Source organism: Nothobranchius furzeri, chromosome 2, assembly GCF_043380555.1.
Source record: "Nothobranchius furzeri strain GRZ-AD chromosome 2, NfurGRZ-RIMD1, whole genome shotgun sequence".
NCBI lineage: Eukaryota > Metazoa > Chordata > Actinopteri > Cyprinodontiformes > Nothobranchiidae > Nothobranchius > Nothobranchius furzeri.
Genome location: NC_091742.1, coordinates 64,096,781 through 64,115,483, shown reverse-complemented (window position 1 = coordinate 64,115,483; position 18,703 = coordinate 64,096,781). Strand labels below are relative to the sequence as shown.

Here is an 18,703-nt window from a genome sequence, read left to right as displayed (position 1 = left end):
GGTCACTTCCTACTCCATTTATCCGTATTAATAAAAAGGGTCCTGACGTATGCTGCCGGGAAGAAGGTCGGAACACGCGGCAGTGCCTTGCCCAGGCTCAGGGGCCAGGTGGACCTTGGCTTCTCTGAAATAATACTAATTCTGTCTCATCACGGAGGATGTCCAGGAGGGGGAGGACCCAGCCTTACCTGGATGTCTTATGTCTTGCATATTCTGGAAGTTGTGCAAATGCAGGGATGGGAGTAGATTTCCTGCTGGGGTGGGGCTGGGTTGGTGTCCTCGGACTCCATGGGGCTCTGTGATGCTGCTGCTTTGAGCCCTGGTGAGATGGGCTGGGGTCTCCATGCCATCAACATGGAGGGAGACTATAGGTCTTAGCACACCTCTGTTGTCGCTTGGCTTCCCGGGGCTGGAGGCTAGGAGGGGAAGCTGGCTGTCTGGTTGGAGTCTGGGGTGGTGGGTTGCTTTGCTCGCCGTTGAACCGGGTAGCCTGTTCATCATCACCCCAGCAGAAAGAGGCTAACTCTGGGAACCGGTGACGGTTGCATGCTTTGTGCAGCAGTACTGGGACCAGAGTGAATAGGGTGTGTATGGGTGTATGGGGAGCATGAGTGGGTGTCTAGTGTTCATTTTTTCAAGTCTTAGGTTCTATGTGTATGTGTGAGCATGAGGGAGGGAGTGTGTGACATTGTCTGGGTATGACTGTATATGTCAGGTGGGGTCTTGGACTCCTCCCCTCTCCTAGGACTTCTTGTGCTGCTACACATTTTCGCCTCCCCCCCTAGCACATTTGGTGTGGAGTGTGGTGCCTTGGGCTGTCTGAGTGTTCGCAGCTCCCGGGTCAGGGGGTTTAAGATTTTTAGTGTCTGTCTGATCGATCCCGGTGGCTGCCTGGTGGGATCTGAGTCCATTGGCTCTGTTGGGTCCCCGGCGGGGGTGGTCGCCCCTGGGTCCCGGGTCGCAGGGTTCCGGGCTTGGCCGGCTTGGGGGTGGGAGGCTGCAGGCGGGCCTGTGGGCTTGCCGCTGATATCACCCGGGACTCTGCCGGCTGCTGGTTGTGACCCCCCGGGGCAATCCTCTGTGCCTCCCGAGAGGGGGCAGGGGCTTTTCTGGTTACAGTCTCCCTGGGGTCCCTGTGCTCTGGGGCAACTCCTGGATCTCTGGGACTTGGAGCTCCCTCCATCTCCTACACATCTTTGGGTGGCAGATCTGTGACCCCTCACAGTCTCTATTGGACGCTTTTATAGAGAAACCTTACATATACAAGCGTGTGTACACACACAGGTGCTCGCATGGTGCTCTCATTGGACTTGGGCACATTGAACACATGTCTTAAGGCTGTGGATGGCACTAAATACACTGTGAGTTATTATTGTGTGATTGTTCAGTAAAACAATGTTGATTTTATATTTCCTCATCAGGGTGACGCAGTGATAGCGTGCTCCTGTTGTATTGTCTGCAGATCTAGAAGCAGACCCCTGTTCATCACTGATTGTTTATTTTTGTGGAACCCCCCCCCCCCCCGTTTCTTCCTTCCTCTTTCACCTCTGTCACCGTGTCTGGTCGGAATTACAAAGCATTAAAAAAACAATAACAAAAAAGTTTTAAGAGTCAGGCGTGACATTAAAAGCAGACGCTTTGATGCTCCACCTGAGAGTTACCCCGGCTTTCAAAAGGAGCCGTCAGCAGCAAGTTACTGCAGCAGCACGTCATAGGTGCTGATAGGAACCGCGGTGGTCAACAGAACCTTTTCCACTGGAGCCGTCGGCAGCCGTCAGCAGCGCGAGTCGGCCGCATCTCAGGAGCAGCATGTCGCGGCCTTTACGCGCCGGTTCTATTTTCTACGCGCGACGCCTCTGAAACGGGTCAAGTTCGACATTTTTGGAGAAGGAAATACAGGAAATCGGACGCGGAAATGGAGAGAAGCTACCGAGATTTTCAGAATAAAGAACGTACTGTCTTCCGGTTGCTTTACTTTTAAAAAAGGTTACTAACTGTGCGGCCCCGTGAGAAGTTATCACCTAGCTAGCGGTCTCCTTTGTTTTTCAGGTCCGTATTGGCGATTATAAAACGGACAGAACATAAAACACAAACCATGTTGTAGTTTTCTCCTGCTTGTTGTTGTGTTTACTGACGAAGTCACTCGTGTGACTTCGTGCTCGGTCGGTGACAGCTGCTCCCCTGCTGCTTCGCGTCTCGTGGGAAGGGCCAAGCAGCAGCTTACGCGAGCAAGACGTGCTGCTGCAGTAACGTGCTGCTGACGGCTCCCGTGGAAACCCGGGGTTAATCTTTAAGGCTTGTCACCAGCATTCAGACAACAATTCTGTTTGCTTCACAGCCTGATAAGATACGGGGGTGGGGGGGGTGGGGTTGGGGATGGGGAAGAAAACTCTAGTTTGATCTGAAACATTTGATTGATTTATAATATATTATGAAATTCATCATCATGGAGTTGTAGTTAGGAGATGACTTTAGTTTGACCTCATTTAAACTTCAGCTTATATCTGTTTTGCTTCTCTTCCAGAGGAAAATGGCGTCGATTTGCACCAGTTGATTGGAGACCCTCCACCAGAAAACATCAAGAAGGTTTTTGGACTTGAGTACGGGCACGTGTCCTACAAGTTCACCTCTGCAGCAGCATTGGGTCAGCCTGCATTGGCCCATGTCCCGAACCCGTTCTACCGAGACTTCTCCCTCATGTTCTACATCAAACCCACGACTCCCAACGCCTCCGTCCTCTTCGCCATCACCAGTAGTGCCCAGAACCTCATGTACATTGGCGTGAAGCTGAGCGCGGTTGAGTCAGGTCGTCAGAAGGTCAAGTTCTTCTACACCGAGCCCGGTTCGGAGTCTTCATATGAAGCGGCCAGCTTCGATGTGCAGAGCATGCTTAACAGGTGGACCGTTTTTTCTCTGTCGGTGGCCGACGACCAGCTGACTTTTTACCAGGGGTGTTACAAAAAACCACAGGTGGTGAAGTTCGAGCGCTCACCGGATCCGATGGAGATCGACCTGGCGTCTAGGATATTTGTGGGCCATGGGGGAACAGCTGACCCAGACAAATTTGAGGTAATATACTGGTCTCTTTCTAATATTAGCGCTCATACTTGGTAAATCATAAATCTTGTGTCTTTGCTGAATAAATATGTTTGATGAAAGTTTTTCTGTGGAAATATCGGACCTAAAACTTCTCTTTGTTTCTCCTCCTGTTTTTTCAGGGTTTGATTGCGAAGCTGAAGTTGGTGGGAGATCCTCGGGCAGTGGAGCGTTTCTGTGAAATTGAGGACGACATCAACGAAGCAAGGAATTTTGCCTGGCATGGCTGGAACCAGAGAGACTGAATATATTTGTATGACATGTTTCTCTTTGTGTTTCAGGCCTCAGGTGTTTCAGGTGAAGGCAGCGGAGAAACCAACCAACACGAAGACAACACTGTTAGGGTCAGTTTTAGGTTTTATTTTCTTTCGAATTTAGAAGTTTTCAGTTGCTCAATGGGAAACTTGTTTTTTTTAATCTGTCCAAATGCTTTCAAACTTGTTTCAAGCTTTTAATCTGTTCTAACAATATGCTAAAATCTAATTTTCTTTTCCTCCAACCAACAAATGCACTAAAAATAAAAATTTGTAAATTGTGTGTACTTGATATATTGTGAAATTCTAAAATAATAATATCTGTTATAAACTAGAATTTTTAGCCATCTACTCATCATAACTAACCCCCAAATTCCACTACCTCTGCTCCGCTCCGACACGAACGCCGGAGCAAAATCGGTCCCGTTCTAGTCAATCAGAGCAATTCCACTACTGCGGCCGTGCTCCGGCAGTGCGGCGCCGTGCGCCGCCCTCTGTTCTGGCGTCCGGCAAAAATAGAATCGATCCTATTTTCGCCGGACGCCAGAGCACCTCCGCAGTAAATGGACAGAAATCACAACGGCCCAACAGGAAAAGGAGCAAGCACAATTTCCGTTTTTAACAACAAATTGATAAACAAAAAGCGTTTTTTGTTTCATATGCACAGGTTTAACAACTTTTAACAAATATCAATGGCGGCTGAAGTTTAAATGCACAAAAGTAAGTCATAAATACAGTTTCTACTATCAAAGTAGTCACACTTTGTTGATCCAAACACTGCTGATCTCTCAATACAAATGATGGGCAGATTAAACAGCTCATGCCGATGCTTCTCCCACATAACGGGTGTTTGGATCTAACTTCCGCGTTTATTGCTCGGACTGTATCACAAGATCTCGAAAATCCCGCGCATGCTTGTTTGCCCCCCTCAGGTCTCCGCACCGGAGCGGAGCCGCTGTAGAGCGGGTACCAGTAAAAATTGAGTTCGGAAGCGAGCGGCTGCAGAAGGCGGGGGCGGACCGGAGCGGAGCGGAGGTAGTGGAATTTGGGGGTAAGAGTTTAGATTATCCTGCTCCAAATGCGTCACAGCTGTTTACAAATCAGTTTACCCATCTAACTCTGTTCTGATATGCATGGATGTAATTTTCACTTTAGAAGTGTGGTGGGGGGTATCTTTACAGTATGCTCTAATGGGTAACAGGCTTCAACACAAACGGTTGTTTTCCGCTTGGTCCTAGAGCTCAACCAGTTTCAATTTAATATAGCTTAATATTGTTTTTGAATGGTAAAAAGTGCAGGGGTCAAAACTTGACTTTGGAAAAAGTGGGGGGGACATGTCCTCCCTGCCCCCCCCCCCCCCCCCAAAAAAAATTACGTCCATGCTGATATGAAGTAGGGGCTGCATGACTTAATTTTTTTAAAGTCGGCAGTCAAGTAATGAAAATCGAGTCGACTTTGACTAATCGTTGATGACGTCATACACCTGAAGCGGGGGGGGGGGGGGGGGGGGGGGTCTCCAGGGGCTCGTCACCTGCTGTCTTTTCCGAGGACTGCATCTTGTCGCTCATTATCACGTGAAAGTGACTAGTCGATGACAGGCATAAAAAGTCACTACAGAGCAGTGAAGTCGACTAGTCGACTAGTCGACTAGTTCATACAACCCCTAATATGAATTATGTAATTTTTCATAAGTTATATGTTCCCTAAGTTCCTTCTCTGTTCTCTGAAGCAAGACCAGTCATTTACACAAGCCTAGGGCATTGACCAATAGATTTGCATATCCACAAGGGGGAGCTATTAATCAACAAAACCACCCCCCTGTCCCCAGCATGTACTATGGGGTAATGCACACCAACCTAGCTATGCTAACTTAATCTGCATTAAATTAATGTCGATCTATACATTTCACGCTAACTGTGGAAGAGGAGGGAGGGTATGCAACAAGATTTATTCTTCATTGTCGTTAGCGTAGCGTTCAGCTGGAACTAGAAACCTCCATTGTCACAGTAAATGAGAACGTGCTAAACACCAGTTGCCATTTTCTAGGTCTATTAAACATTTATTAAACATGTCTATTTTTGAGTTTGCACCTTAGTGCAGCCAACTGTGCAGCAAGCTATTACCATTTTATTGTGAAATCAACTAAATAAAAGCGATATGAGGCAACAAACTGGTTAGGTTTGACTAACTTCACAGGAGTTTCAATATGTGTAAACAGTTTCTCTACAATCGATCATGGCAAAGGGGGCGGTCCTATGAGCGGCATGACATCACGTACAAAGGGTTGATAGCTGTTCAAATTTCTAAATATCCTCCTCCAATTGATGAGTCTATAATTCTAAACATTTGCTGACTTTGATCACAATTGGATTTTTGGCACATCTTTATTTTAACTTAGTTAAATATTTAATGAAAGATGGAAGAACTCGAAACAGCGGTATGAATTTTGGAAGTGCAACGTCACCAGGATTAGTTACTGTTTCACGAAGAGGAGGCTGTTGCTGTGCTGCTCAGAGAATCTATTAGCATGCTAACATACTACTGGCAAAATGGCACTCCAAGTCTGCCTTATTTGGCTGAATTAATTATGAATGAATAAAAGGGTTGCAGGATGAATTTTTAGTTGATTCTTTGACATGGATTTATGCAGCTAGGATTGAGACAATATTACATCTAATTTGTACCAAGTTTTGTAACTTGTAACATGCTTTGTAACTGTTTTGTTTTGTAGGATGTAATTCATGTTTTCTAACACGTAACTTTCACTTTGTAAAACTTGACTTTTGTTTTGTAGAATGAAATACTTGTTTTGGAACATGTAACTTTCAGTACGTGACATGAAACTTGTTTTGTAACTTGCAGAAAAATATTTGTGTATAAGTTTCAACTCTCAAAACACACATCTCAGTCTACAGTTGCAAAACTCAAGTCTATGGGTGTTTCTCAATGTTAAGGTGCCTAGACTCGCAAGGCGATGTCTTCCTAGGCCAGGTGCCTTTCTTACCAAGACACTATTCTTCCTTGGTCAAGGAAAACGGTTAAATGGAACAGATTTACCTCACGTGACACGTGAGGTTACTTTATATTCTATCTGCATAAGTTTCAAAATAAATATATAATGAGCCTTTTACTTTTTTAATTATGTATATACTCATTAAATTAAATATGTAAGCAAGTTACTACTTGCTAGCCCCTGAAGCTGCAACTACTAAGCAACTAACCAACCATAGCTAACACTTTGGATATTAAAAACACGTTTTAGATATCAGCCCGATAGCTACAATTAGTTGGTTTACATTTAAACTTGAAATTTGCCCCCGAAGTAGCTGCCGGCTTCTGATCCGTCACCCTTTTGAAAATACTGCACTGTATTCTGATGTTTGACTAAGGCCAGGCTACAAGGCACCTACCATGTGTCCTTGCTCAGCTAGCTAAATGGCTAACAAACGGAGAACAGACGCCTCGGTAGAACATGAACAGTGGACCATGTCTTGGCGGTTCCTGATGACTAGGCAACTGGGGTGGGACCATGACATCAAGGTAAGGTTCCTTGGCATTGAGAAACACCTTATGTGTACAAAACATTTTTTCCTAATTCAAGCTTCCTTCTCAAAGAACCAATGACAGGCTTTGTCTTATCAGCCAACCGTGTCTCGGATATGAAATCCTGCTCTTATTCAAAATGTAAGTTCTTTATTTGGATCAGTTTATTTCACTAAAAGTTACCGCCACTTACTGGTAAAAAGTGTGACCAAAAGCCTTTTGGCTGTGAGCAGTACAACAGACCTCTTTCCTTTTGCCATTATTCGACTCACATTTGGCTGCTTCAACAAAACCTGTCATTGGTTCTTTAGGGAAGGAAGCTAGAATTGGGACACAAATGTTTTGTGTAACGAGATGGATGTGGATGCGTTTATTAAATGATCAATTAGATGTGATATTCCATATGAAAATGAATTATCAATCTGATTGGTCTTTGAATATTTGATTTAATAGGAACTTAGGTTCTTTGGACCATTCAGGGAAACACACTCTTCATATTAATCCAGACAGAGTCCAGAATATAATTTATAAAAATGAATTTAATACTATATTTCTAAACTAATGATGACACAGAACAAATTATGATAAATTATGGTTGGACAAGGTAACTGAGACGATGATTGGGATAATAGAATGTAAGCTTAGATGTTATGTATCAAAACCCTTGTTAAGTATCTGATAAGTTAGTGATGTTTATAACACGTAGAATTAAGTTTTGTAACAGTAGACCTGAGTTTTGTACTGTGGATTTAACCCTAACCCTAACTGTCCATTGAGATGTGTGTTTTGAGGGTTGTGATTTGAAACTTTTACATTGGTTATTTTCTGCAAGTTACAAAATGAAAGTTTTGTTACGTACCAAAAGTTCCATTTAAAAAAACAAAAGTTACATGTTGCAAAATGATAATTACATGCTATAAAACGAAAGTCACGTGTTACAAAATTAATGTGTTGCAAAGTGGAAATATTTTGTTACAAATTGAAAGTTATGTGTTACAAAATGTGAATTACATTCTACAAAACAAAAGTTACAGTTACAAAACATGTTACAAGTTACAAAACTTGGTACAAGTTACATGTAATATTGTCCCAATCCTCGTTCCGTACTGATTTTTCCCAATTCTCAACAATTGTTTGAGGGGACATCTTTAAGTTTGTTGTTTTTATCGGGCAGGTAATGTGGTTAACATTTAACATGTTAATAGGCTTTTGTCGTCTTAGTGGAGGAACATAAATCAGTGATGCTGAGAACCATGAAGATAACCTGGCAGCAACCAGATCTCTATGTCTAGCCCTGCCCTGTGTTGAGTCTACACATTTCAGGATTCTCCTGAGTTTCTAAAACTTCAGATCTCGTGAGAATTCATCTTGCAGTGCACGGTTACCATTAAGATAAAGTGGGGCGGATATTTCTACTGTGTGCATTTTCTGCTCTCTCAAAGAAGAAACTTTGTCTAAACTATATTTAGCACAATCGTCTGGATCCCTCTTTTGCAATTTAGATAAATATTTTAATCTTCAAGTAAAGATGAAGTTTAATAGCCCGTTTTGATCAGAACATTCTTCAGAATGTTTATTAAGCTCTTTAAGGATCGAATTATGCATTTATCTATATTTATTTAGGCTTTTCATTTTTGCTTTTTCTTATTTTTCTTGTTGTGTTTTGTCTTCAGGCCACTCCTCAACCCAGTCTAGTCCCCAAGCCAATTGTGATACCATCAACAGGTACAAAAACACTAACATGTTCCTAACATGCTGCGACCAAGGGTGTGGAAATGTGAAAAGGAAGTCATGTGGAATCACTGCAGAAAAATGCACCTGAAGCCAATTGTCTAGACCTAGAAGTCGCCCCAACATGTAACATGAGACGTTAGTGCCTCCTGGTGGACACTAATAGAATTAAATTTTCTTTTTATAAACTGGTTTACTTGATCTTCATAAGAGATTGTTGATCAACTGGACTGCAGCTGAAGACGTTGACTTTAGATGTTAATCATCAGCAGCTCTCCATACAAAATAAGTGACTCACAGGATGTGGAAAGATCCTTAAAAGACCTGATGGCAAATTAGATCGGGAGGATTACTTCCTGAAAAATCTCTGTCTTTTTGATTTATTGCAGTCTATGAGAACTGAATTATCAGCATATTTTTTCTATTTTGCCCCCTTTTCCCCCAAACATCATACATGCTTTCTAGGCTGGTGAAGGTTCTCAGTCATCCAGGTCATGGTAATCCAAAAGGGTTCAAATGAAGGCAACTGGACTTCTTTGGTTCATTGAAGACGTTTTGCTTCTCATCCGAGGAGCTTTGTCATTTCTAACTGGAATATGAGAGAGTCAAGCTCATAAGCGTATAAACAGCTACAGTTTATAAGCTTGACTCTTATTCCAGGTAGAATTGACAAAGCTCCTCGAATGAGAAGCGAAACGTCTTCAATGAACCAAAGAAGTCCAGTTGCCTTCATTTGAACCCTTTTGGATCACGCTTTATGGCAAAGCTGCATCTAAGTGTTTCATTTAATCTTTTTACTAGTAATTTAAAGTTGGTTTTTAAGTGTTTTGTGACAAAAAAAAACTTGTAAATTTGGTCCCCTATGAGTTTATATTCCATCATTTTAAATCTGACTGACTTGTCTTGCAGATAAGAGCAAAGTGACTTTGAAGCAGCTGGTTGGAGACCCGTTACCTGCAGGGATCACGTTGGAGGGAACATCCTTCTACAAATTCAGCTCCTCTGGAAATGTCAACCAGCTGGCCCTCAATCATGTCCCCAACCCCTTCTACCGAATCTTTTCCATCGTTTTTCGGTTTCAGACCTCCTCTGCCAATGCTGCTGTCCTCTTCTCCATTACGGACTCCTCCCAGAAGCTCATGCTCGTCGGTGTGAAGCTCGGTCCGATAAAGTCCAACCGTCAAAAATTGCAGTTCTTTTACACTGAGCCTGGCTCTGAGGCTTCGACTGAAGCAGCCAGCTTTGACATACCGGCCAGGCAGTCCATGTTTTATACCTTGGGAGTGACGGTGTTTGACGATCAGGTGACTTTGCACATGGACTGTGAGAAGGAGCCACAGGTGGTGAAATTTCAACGCTCGCCAGATCCGATGGTGCTGGACCCAGGGGCCAGGTTGTTTTTGGGTCAGGCAGGAAAAGCCGACCCAAACAAATTTGAGGTAATCAGTGATGTTTTTAGACCAAATGTGTTCATGTAGTACAACCAGGTGCAGGTGCTAACAGTTATGTTCTTCTAATAGGGTTCCTTAAAATAGGGTTAGATCATCTTCCCTGAAAAGGCTTTAGTTCAAGGCCCTTAAGAGAATTTATATCACCCTCAATGTTTTACCACAAAAGGTCATGGATGCGTTTTAAGGCTGATTGTGTCACAGCGAAGCGACCAGGCTGTCCAAATTCTACGGATACTCAAAACGCGTTCCTACTTTCCTTGATTTTTACATGATGGGTCAAGAGTAACCTTTTTGGCCATAGATACTCATCTACTGTTCAGGGTTCCTGACACCCAGCGACCACTAAAAGCAGGGGAGAGATCGTTGTTTTTTGAGTGTTATTGGCTTTTTGATGCACCAAGCAACACTTGGGAATAGGGGGTGGTACTTCTGATGATGGCTGAAGATTTTACCACTTGTTGGATCAGGTAAGGTGTTGATCAAAGGTTCTATGATAATATGAGGTTATAATGAAATCTTTGTCAGAAGGACATTTGCTTGTATTCAATGCTATGTTGATTGTGAGCGTCAGACTTGTGGACAAACTGTTTTATTGGAGGACATTGAAGTATCTTTCCGGAGATTTCCCCTTTCAGAAATTATGTATGGTTGTTCAGAAATCAGTAAAAGTGTTGAGCTTATCATGTACTGTGATGGAATGTAAGAGATACGTCATTTTTTAAATGTTTTTGCTAAGCATGCCCACTGCCCCACAGAGCGCCGTGCAATAGGAAACAGACCGCCAACCAGAACTAACCAATAGCGTTAGGCTACCGCTTACATGCTTCAAATTTAAGGAATACCTCGGCTGATGCAGAGTTGATGAACTTTTCAAGTTCAAGAAAGTCTCTAAAATATAAGTATATGAGAACACAACATGACATGAGAATAATACTTGTAAAACAGCGAGTTGTACCTCCATTTGTTGGCTAAGAAGCACATTTATAAACAGAAACGTGGAGTCGCCATCTTAAAAGCAACAGACTTTTTGTGTGATATGCTTGTCAGCCACTAGATGGTGCCATCCGATAAGAGAAATACTCCAGAAAAAGCTTTAATTGGACCCTTTTGGATGTAGAAACTTCATTTTTGTTCAAGATGGCTCTGTTCTGTTGATAATAAGGCTTGTTGCAACACTGATTCGGCCCTAAAGAATGTGATTTACTAACAGTGGTACTTAAAACACCAATAGACTATTGTAAAAAAGTGGCAGTAGTGCAGCTTAACTTAAAGTGACAATTTTTACAGTTAATCTCTGGAAATATCCATCAAAATGTTGTGGTAAATGACTTAAAATATATCCAGTTGTTGAAAAATGTTGGCAGTTTTATAACGTATAATCATAAAAGTCTGTTCTAAAATACATGGAGTGGGTGTAAATCTCTGGGTGATGTCATATTGGATGCCATGTTTCCTTCTATAGGTATGTACTGCCCCCTATTGCCAGTGAAACTACACACTGTCACTTTAAAGTGCTATTCGTGTATTTTTAATAGATATAATATTTATACCAGGGTTATAAAAACATAGCATTGTGAATTTTATCCTGTAGCGTGCAGCCCTATTTCTGACACAAGCTACCCTAGCACTCATTTTAAGCCAAATGGGAGATTTATAGTGTGTTCTTGTGATAAAGTTGGACAACGCAGGAGAGAATAACCGTTTCAATGGCTGGGCTCTCCCTTAGAGATAGGGTGAGAAGCTCGGTCATCCAGGAGGGGCTCGGAGTAGATCCGCTGCTCCTCCATCGCTAGTTGAGGTGGCTTGGACATCTGGTCAGGATGCCTCCTGGACGCCTCACTGGTGAGGCTGTCTGGGCATGTCCAACCAGGAGGAGACGTAAAGGAAGATCCAGGACATGTTGGAGGGACTATGTTTCTCGGCTGGCCAGGGAACGCTTTGGGATTCTGGCCCATGTGGCTGGGGAGAGGCAAGTCTTGGTTTATCTGCTTGGGCTGCTGTCCCCGCGACCTGACCCTGGATAAGCGGATGAGACTGGATAGATGGATGATTTCAAGTTTTAATTGTTACTATAGTAATATTTGGTGTTACAAAAACAAAAAGCTTAAAACTGTTGCCAGGCAGCACATTAGCATTGGATTGTGGGTAATACACTTGGCCCAAGTCCACACAGGCTTCCATGATGTACGGATCAAGGGTGCAAAAGGGGTGGGGCCATGGTCCAAAATTTAGAAGTGGGACACCTTCCGCACTCGCATTCATGGATGGAAATGTGCAGTTGAGGGGCAGAAGGGTAGAAGTGCGAGTACTGGGACAGGGCGTACCTGTGTCTCTGACGCATCAATGAGCTGTGTCATGTCTCCTGTCTCAGAGTATCAAGGCAGACAGAAAACTCCTGCCACCTACTGAAGCAAGAAAAAAACAGTTTTTCATGTAGGCTGAACACTAAAATAGTCTCCCACACCTATCTCCTGCATTAGCTCCTGATAGAAAACAGATGGTGAAACTCTAGGATTAGAAAATCCTGACAGATCTACTCACCCATCCTCACTCACGACAGGGAAGGCTGTTGTAGGTGTGTCTAGGAAACAGCAGAGAACGTCTTGGCTAGTGGAAGCTAACTGTTAGCATTAGCAACTTCACCACAAGGCAGAAGCTCCTCCAGGCTTGTGTTATTTATGGAGATGAAACATGTTTATGCTTATGTGTATGTATTTAGCAGACGCTTTTGTCCAAAGCGACTTACAAGTGATAATCAGCATATTGCCCTTGAGGCTAACAACAACAATAACAACAACAACATTGACATCAGTCATGGAGAGTAGGGAACAAGGAGTGGACAGTAGAGAGGGGGGACAGGTGCAGGCAAGGTGCTAGTTAAGAAGATGCTCTCTGAAGAGCAGGGTCTTCAGGAGTTTTTTGAAAATTGAAAAGGAAGCCGCCATTCTGGTAGTGCTTGGAAGGTCATTCCACATTTGTGGAACGATGCATGAGAAAAGTCTGGATTGTCCTGAGCGTGGTGTAGGCACTGCTAGCAGACGGTCTTGTGATGACCGGAGTGGCTGGGCCGGGACGTAAGCCTTTGCAAGAGGATTCAGGTAGATGGGAGCCGTACCATCTCGGACTTTGTATGCTAGTGGTAACAGTTTGAATTTGATGCGTGCTGCTAGCGGTAGCCAGTGGAGCTCAATGAACAGAGGGGTGACGTGTGCTCTTTTTGGCTGATTGAAGACCAGACGCGCCGCTGCGTTCTGGACCATTTGAAGAGGTCTCACAGTACAGCCTGGAAGACCAGTTAGAAGGGCATTGCAGTAATGGAGGCGGGAGAAGACAGTAGATTGCACCAGGAGCTGGGCGGCATGTTATGTTAGGTATGGTCTGATCTTTCGTATGTTATACAGCGCAAAGCGGAATGAACGAGCAACAGAGGCAACATGATCTTTAAAGCTCAGGTGTTCATCAATCACAACACCCAGATTTCGAACTGCCTTTGAAGGAGCCAGAGATAGGAAGTCATTTCGGATTGAGATATTGTGCTGTATGGATGGTTTTGCTGGGATGACAAGTAGTTCAGTTTTAGAGAGGTTGAGTTGGAGATGGTAGGATTTCATCCATTTTGATATGTCAGAGAGACAGTTAGATATTCGTGCAGAGACAGTGTGGTCGTCCGGTGCAAATGACAGATAGACCTGGGTGTCGTCTGCATAGCAGTGGTAGGAGAAGCCATGTGATCGAATGATCTCACCCAGTGAGGTGGTGTATATGGCAAAGAAAAGAGGTCCTAGCACTGAGCCCTGAGGGACTCCTGTGGCAAGATGGTGCACGGTAGAGGATTGTCCAAGCCAAGATACACTGAATGATCGTCCTGTGAGGTACGATTCAAACCAGGCGTGTGCTTTCTCTGTGATGCCCATGCTAGAGAGTGTGGACAAAAGGAAGCCATGGTTGACAGTGTCATATGCTGCCGATAAGTCGAGGAGGATAAGCACTGAGGATTTGGCAGTCGCTCTAGCTTCTTTTAAGGATCCAGTCACTGCTAACAGAGCAGTTTCAGTGGAGTGGCCCTTTTTGAACCCAGATTAGTAAGGGTCAAGCAGACAGTTTTGTGAGAGGTATTCTGTGATCTGCTTGAAAGCCACCCTTTCAATGATTTTGGACAGAAAAGGGAGGAGAGAGATAGGTCGGTAACTTTCAACATGATTCGGAGGAAGAGATGGGTTTTTTAGCAGCGGTTTAACCTGAGCATGCTTGAGAGAGGTGGGAAATGTACCGGATGTCAGTGATGCGTTGATCACATGTGTGACTGCTGCGGCTAAGTGGGCATGTAGTAGGGCGGCTGCACGTGAGAAGCTTGGACACACAGTTCTCAGTGACAGGGGGAAACGAGGAAAATGAAGCAGTAGGGCCTGAGATGGTTGGGCTTGAAGGAGTTTGTGGTAGTGAATGTTCAGGAGTGGCCAGTTGAGTAAACTGTTTGCTTATAGCTTCCACTTTGTCAGTGAAGAATGAGGCAAAGGTGTCAGCTGATAGATTGTTGGTAGGAGGTGGAGATGGAGGGGTGAGCAGAGTTTTGAAGGTTGAAAATAGTTTCTGAGAGTCAGTAGAGCTGAGAATTTTGTCAGTGTAGAAAGCTTTCTTTGCATCAGTGATGCTGGCAGAGAATGAGGACAGTAATTCCTGAAATTTCAATAGATCACCAGGATCTTTTGTTTTGCGCCATTTTTGTTCCGCAGCTCTAAGATTGGTGCGTAGAGACCGGAGGGTATCATTTAGCCAAGGGTGCGACCGAGAGGATCTAGCAGGTCTTGTGGCTAAAGGGCACAAGTTATTAAGACAAGAGCAGAGTGTGGAGCAGAGTGACTCGGTGGCATCATTCACTTCATAAGCAGAGAATGTGCTGGGAGATGGAAGAGTGGAGGCAACAAGAGAGGAGAAGTGGTTGGGTGCCAGATTGCGGAGGTTGCGGCGGAATGAGACCATTGGGGAGGAAGCAGTGGACCTCCCTTGTAGAGTCGTGCTGAAATGGATGAAGTAATGATCGGAAAGATGCAGCGGTGTGACAGAGATTGTGTCTATGGCACAGTTTCTGGTGAAAATGAGGTCAAGTGCTTTTCCAGCTTTGTGAGTTGAAGGACTTTGTACTAGTTTTAGATCAAATGATGACATTAGTGACAGGAAGCCTGATGAGCTGGGATTGTCCAGGTGAATATTCATGTCCCCAAGGACCATTGTGGGACAGTCGTGCTCAGGAATGGAGGAGAGCAGGGTGTCGAGTTCATCAAGAAAGTCTCCCAGTTGACCTGGTTGGTGATATATGACAACCAAAAATAATTTTTTCGGTACCGTTACCTGGATGGCATGGTATTCAAAAGAGTTGTACAGGTGCTGGCCAGTAAATTAGAATATCATCAAAAGGTTGAAAATATTTCAGTAATTCCATTCAAAACGTGAAACTTGTACATTATATTCATGCAATGCACACAGACCAATGTATTTCCGATGTTTATTACGTTTAATTTTGATATTTATAGGTGACAACCAATGAAAACATCAAATCTGGTATCTCAGAAAATTAGAATATTCTAAAGGCCAATGAAAAAATGTTTGTTTCTCTAATGTTGGCCAACTGAAAAGAATGAACATGAAAAGAATGTGCATGTATAGCACTCAATACTTAGTCGGGGCTCCTTTTGCCTCAATAACTGCAGTAATGCGGCGTGGCATGGACTCGATCAGTCTGTGGCACTGCTCAGGTGTTATGAGAGCCCAGGTTGCTCTGATAGTCGTCTTCAGCTCCTCTGCATTGTTGGGTCTAGCGTATTGCATCCTCCGCTTCACAATACCCCATAGATTTTCTATGGGGTTAAGGTCAGGCGAGTTTGCTGGCCAATCAAGGACAGGGATACCATGGTCCTTGAACCAGGTGCTGGTGGTTTTGGCACTGTGTGCAGGTGCCAAGTCCTGTTGAAAGGTGAAGTCTGCATCCCCATAAAGTTGGTCAGCAGCAGGAAGCATGAAGTGCTCTAAAACTTCCTGGTAGACGGCTGCATTGACCCTGGACCTCAGGAAACAGAGTGGGCCAACACCGGCAGATGACATGGCACCCCACACCATCACTGACGGTGGAAACTTTACACTGGACCTCATGCAACGTGGATTCTGTGCTTCTCCGCTCTTCCTCCAGACTCTGGGTCCTTGATTTCCAAAGGAAATGCAGAACTTGCTTTCATCAGAAAACATAACTTTGGACCACTCAGCATCAGTCCAGTCCTTTTTGTCCTTGGCCCAGGCGAGACGCTTCTTGCGCTGTTTCATGTTCAAGAGTGGCTTGACACACAGAATGCGACACCTGAATCCCATGTCTTTCATGAGTCTCCTCGTGGTGGTTCTTGAAGCGCTGACTCCAGCTGCAGTCCACTCTTTGTGGATCTCCCCCACATTTTTGAATGGGTTTGTCGTCACAATTCTCTGCAGGGTGCGGTTATCCCTAGAGCTTGTACACTTTTTTCTACCACATTTTTTCCATCCCTTCGCCTGTCTGTTAATGTGCTTGGACACAGAGCTCTGCGAACAGCCAGCTTCTTTAGCAATCACCTTTTGTGTCTTGCCCTCCTTGTGCAAGGTGTCAATGATTGTCTTTTGGACAGCTGTTAAGTCAGAAGTCTTCCCCATGATTGTGGTGCCTTCAAAACAAGACTGAGGGACCTTTTAAAGGCCTTTGCAGGTGTTTTGAGTAAATCAGCTGATTAGAGTGGCAGCAGGTGTCTTCTATATTCAGCCTTTTCAGAATATTCTAATTTTTTGAGATACCAAATTTGGAGTTTTCATTAGTTGTCACTTATGAATATCAAATTTAAATGTAATGAACATTGGAAATACATTGGTCTGTGTGCATTGCATGAATATAATGTACAAGTTTCACGTTTGAATGGAATTACTGAAATATTTTCAACCTTTTGATGATATTCTAATTTACTGGCCAGCACCTGTATTTAGTGATGGGTAGAAACTGACTGTATATCCATTTGTTGGAAATTAACATGCCCGTTCCACCACCTCGGCCAGATGCACGTGAAGTATGGGAGAAAGTGTGGTTAACTGAGAGAGCAGATGGGGTAGCATTGTCACATGGTTTGATCCAGGTCTCAGTGAGAGCCAGTGCATCAAGTGAAAGGTGGTTTGCATATGCGGTAATGAAGTTTGCTTTGTTTATAGCTGATTGGCAGTTCCAAAGTCCCTTAGACAGGTGGGTGTCTTGGGGGGAGTTGGTTTTAGCGAGCGGATGTTTTGAAGGTTGCGAAAGCGGTTTGCTGTGTGTGACCTTCCTCTGAAGCTAGTGATCACAGGTATAGGATAATGGCACAATTTGCTAGGTGTTAATGGAAGCAGCGTCTGGGTCGAGTTTGTTTGCTCTGTGGACACGCGCAGGTAGAAACGTATGTCTTCACACCGGAGGGGCTGAGACACAAGGGTTGACGTTTCCTCTGACACTTCAGTTATGCCTCCAAACTTATGCTGTGCTACGAATTGGAAACAGGTGTTCATGCAGCAGCTGATTGCAATGGTTGAGACCTAGATCACCTGATGAGTGTTTTCAGGGAGGGGAGAAACAGCTCGTTTACAGCCCCTGATTGCACTTATTGTTTTCACTTGGCCCAAACCGGAGCTACTATACAACAGGATAACCCACAGATGAGTTTCCTTCTCTTTCCCAATGGAAGATAGTGCAAAGCAAAAGTTTAAGAAGACAAACATCATTGTTGCAAGTCAGCAGTATTGTCATGCTGTGAATTTGAGGCAAGATGTCCAAACATCAGGAAATAAGACTCCAGATCCTGTGATGTGGCTCACTTCTAGTTCCTGGAAACTGTGCGCTGTTGTATTCTTTCCCACAAGTATGACTTACAAAGGCATTCATTCCTCCTAAATATCACAGCAAATGTGTTGATTAAACGAGTGATCCACACCATTAAAGCACAATCACTTTAAAATGGCATGTTAGTAATGTTTTACATGGTAATTGGATCATATCTCACTGCCCACAAGTGGTTGAATAACAGTGCCCTGAGATGTTTAACAAAGTGGTTTTAAATGTTCCCTCAAAAATCATCAAGACCTTTCCGGTGTTAGTGGTTTGTGTCAGAATCATCACAACCAGGAAGCTTTAATCAGATGGTCTTACCGATGCTACGTAGTGGATCTGGAACCCAGATTTATCTCAGTTTGGTGATCAGGATGTCTGCACTGCTTGTGTGTTTTTAGGGGAAGTTCTCAGAATTCACACTGGAGGAAGGTACTCAGGCGTTTGAGAGTTTCTGTGACTACAATGATTACAGCAATAAAGTGAGTAGCACTTCAGGGCTAAACACACATTTTCCCATGTGCTAAGTAAACCTTACCACTGAAGCAGAGATGAAGTTGAGAGCTGGTTTGTATTTATTCTCTTTTATGTTTATTCCTCAGGAACTGGAAACTGTTAAAGTTCCAGTGAACGATGCTGGAATGACAGGTAATAAACTCAATAACAGCATCACTTAGTACAGCAGCTACTGCTAAAGAGAGCCGCGTGGAGTCGCTACAGATGAATGTTCTGTATGTGTGGGTCCAGACATCTGGAGCTCCTCCTGG

At 43.9% G+C, this 18,703-nt stretch overlaps 1 protein-coding gene across 4 annotated transcripts in view; it reads left to right on the top strand.

The window, feature by feature from the left end:
- LOC107377193 (collagen alpha-1(XVIII) chain) overlaps positions 1-18,703 on the top strand; it is a 73,473-nt gene that overhangs the window by 37,672 nt on the left and 17,098 nt on the right. For all 4 annotated transcript variants that reach the window (XM_070547273.1, XM_070547269.1, XM_070547268.1 and 1 more), the window contains exons 2-8: positions 2,525-3,069; positions 3,219-3,299; positions 3,378-3,440; positions 8,567-8,618; positions 9,534-10,063; positions 18,338-18,418; positions 18,539-18,584. In XM_070547273.1, coding sequence (XP_070403374.1) covers positions 2,525-3,069; positions 3,219-3,299; positions 3,378-3,440; positions 8,567-8,618; positions 9,534-10,063; positions 18,338-18,418; positions 18,539-18,584 — 1,398 coding nt within the window. The remainder of the gene's footprint in view (positions 1-2,524; positions 3,070-3,218; positions 3,300-3,377; positions 3,441-8,566; positions 8,619-9,533; positions 10,064-18,337; positions 18,419-18,538; positions 18,585-18,703) is intronic.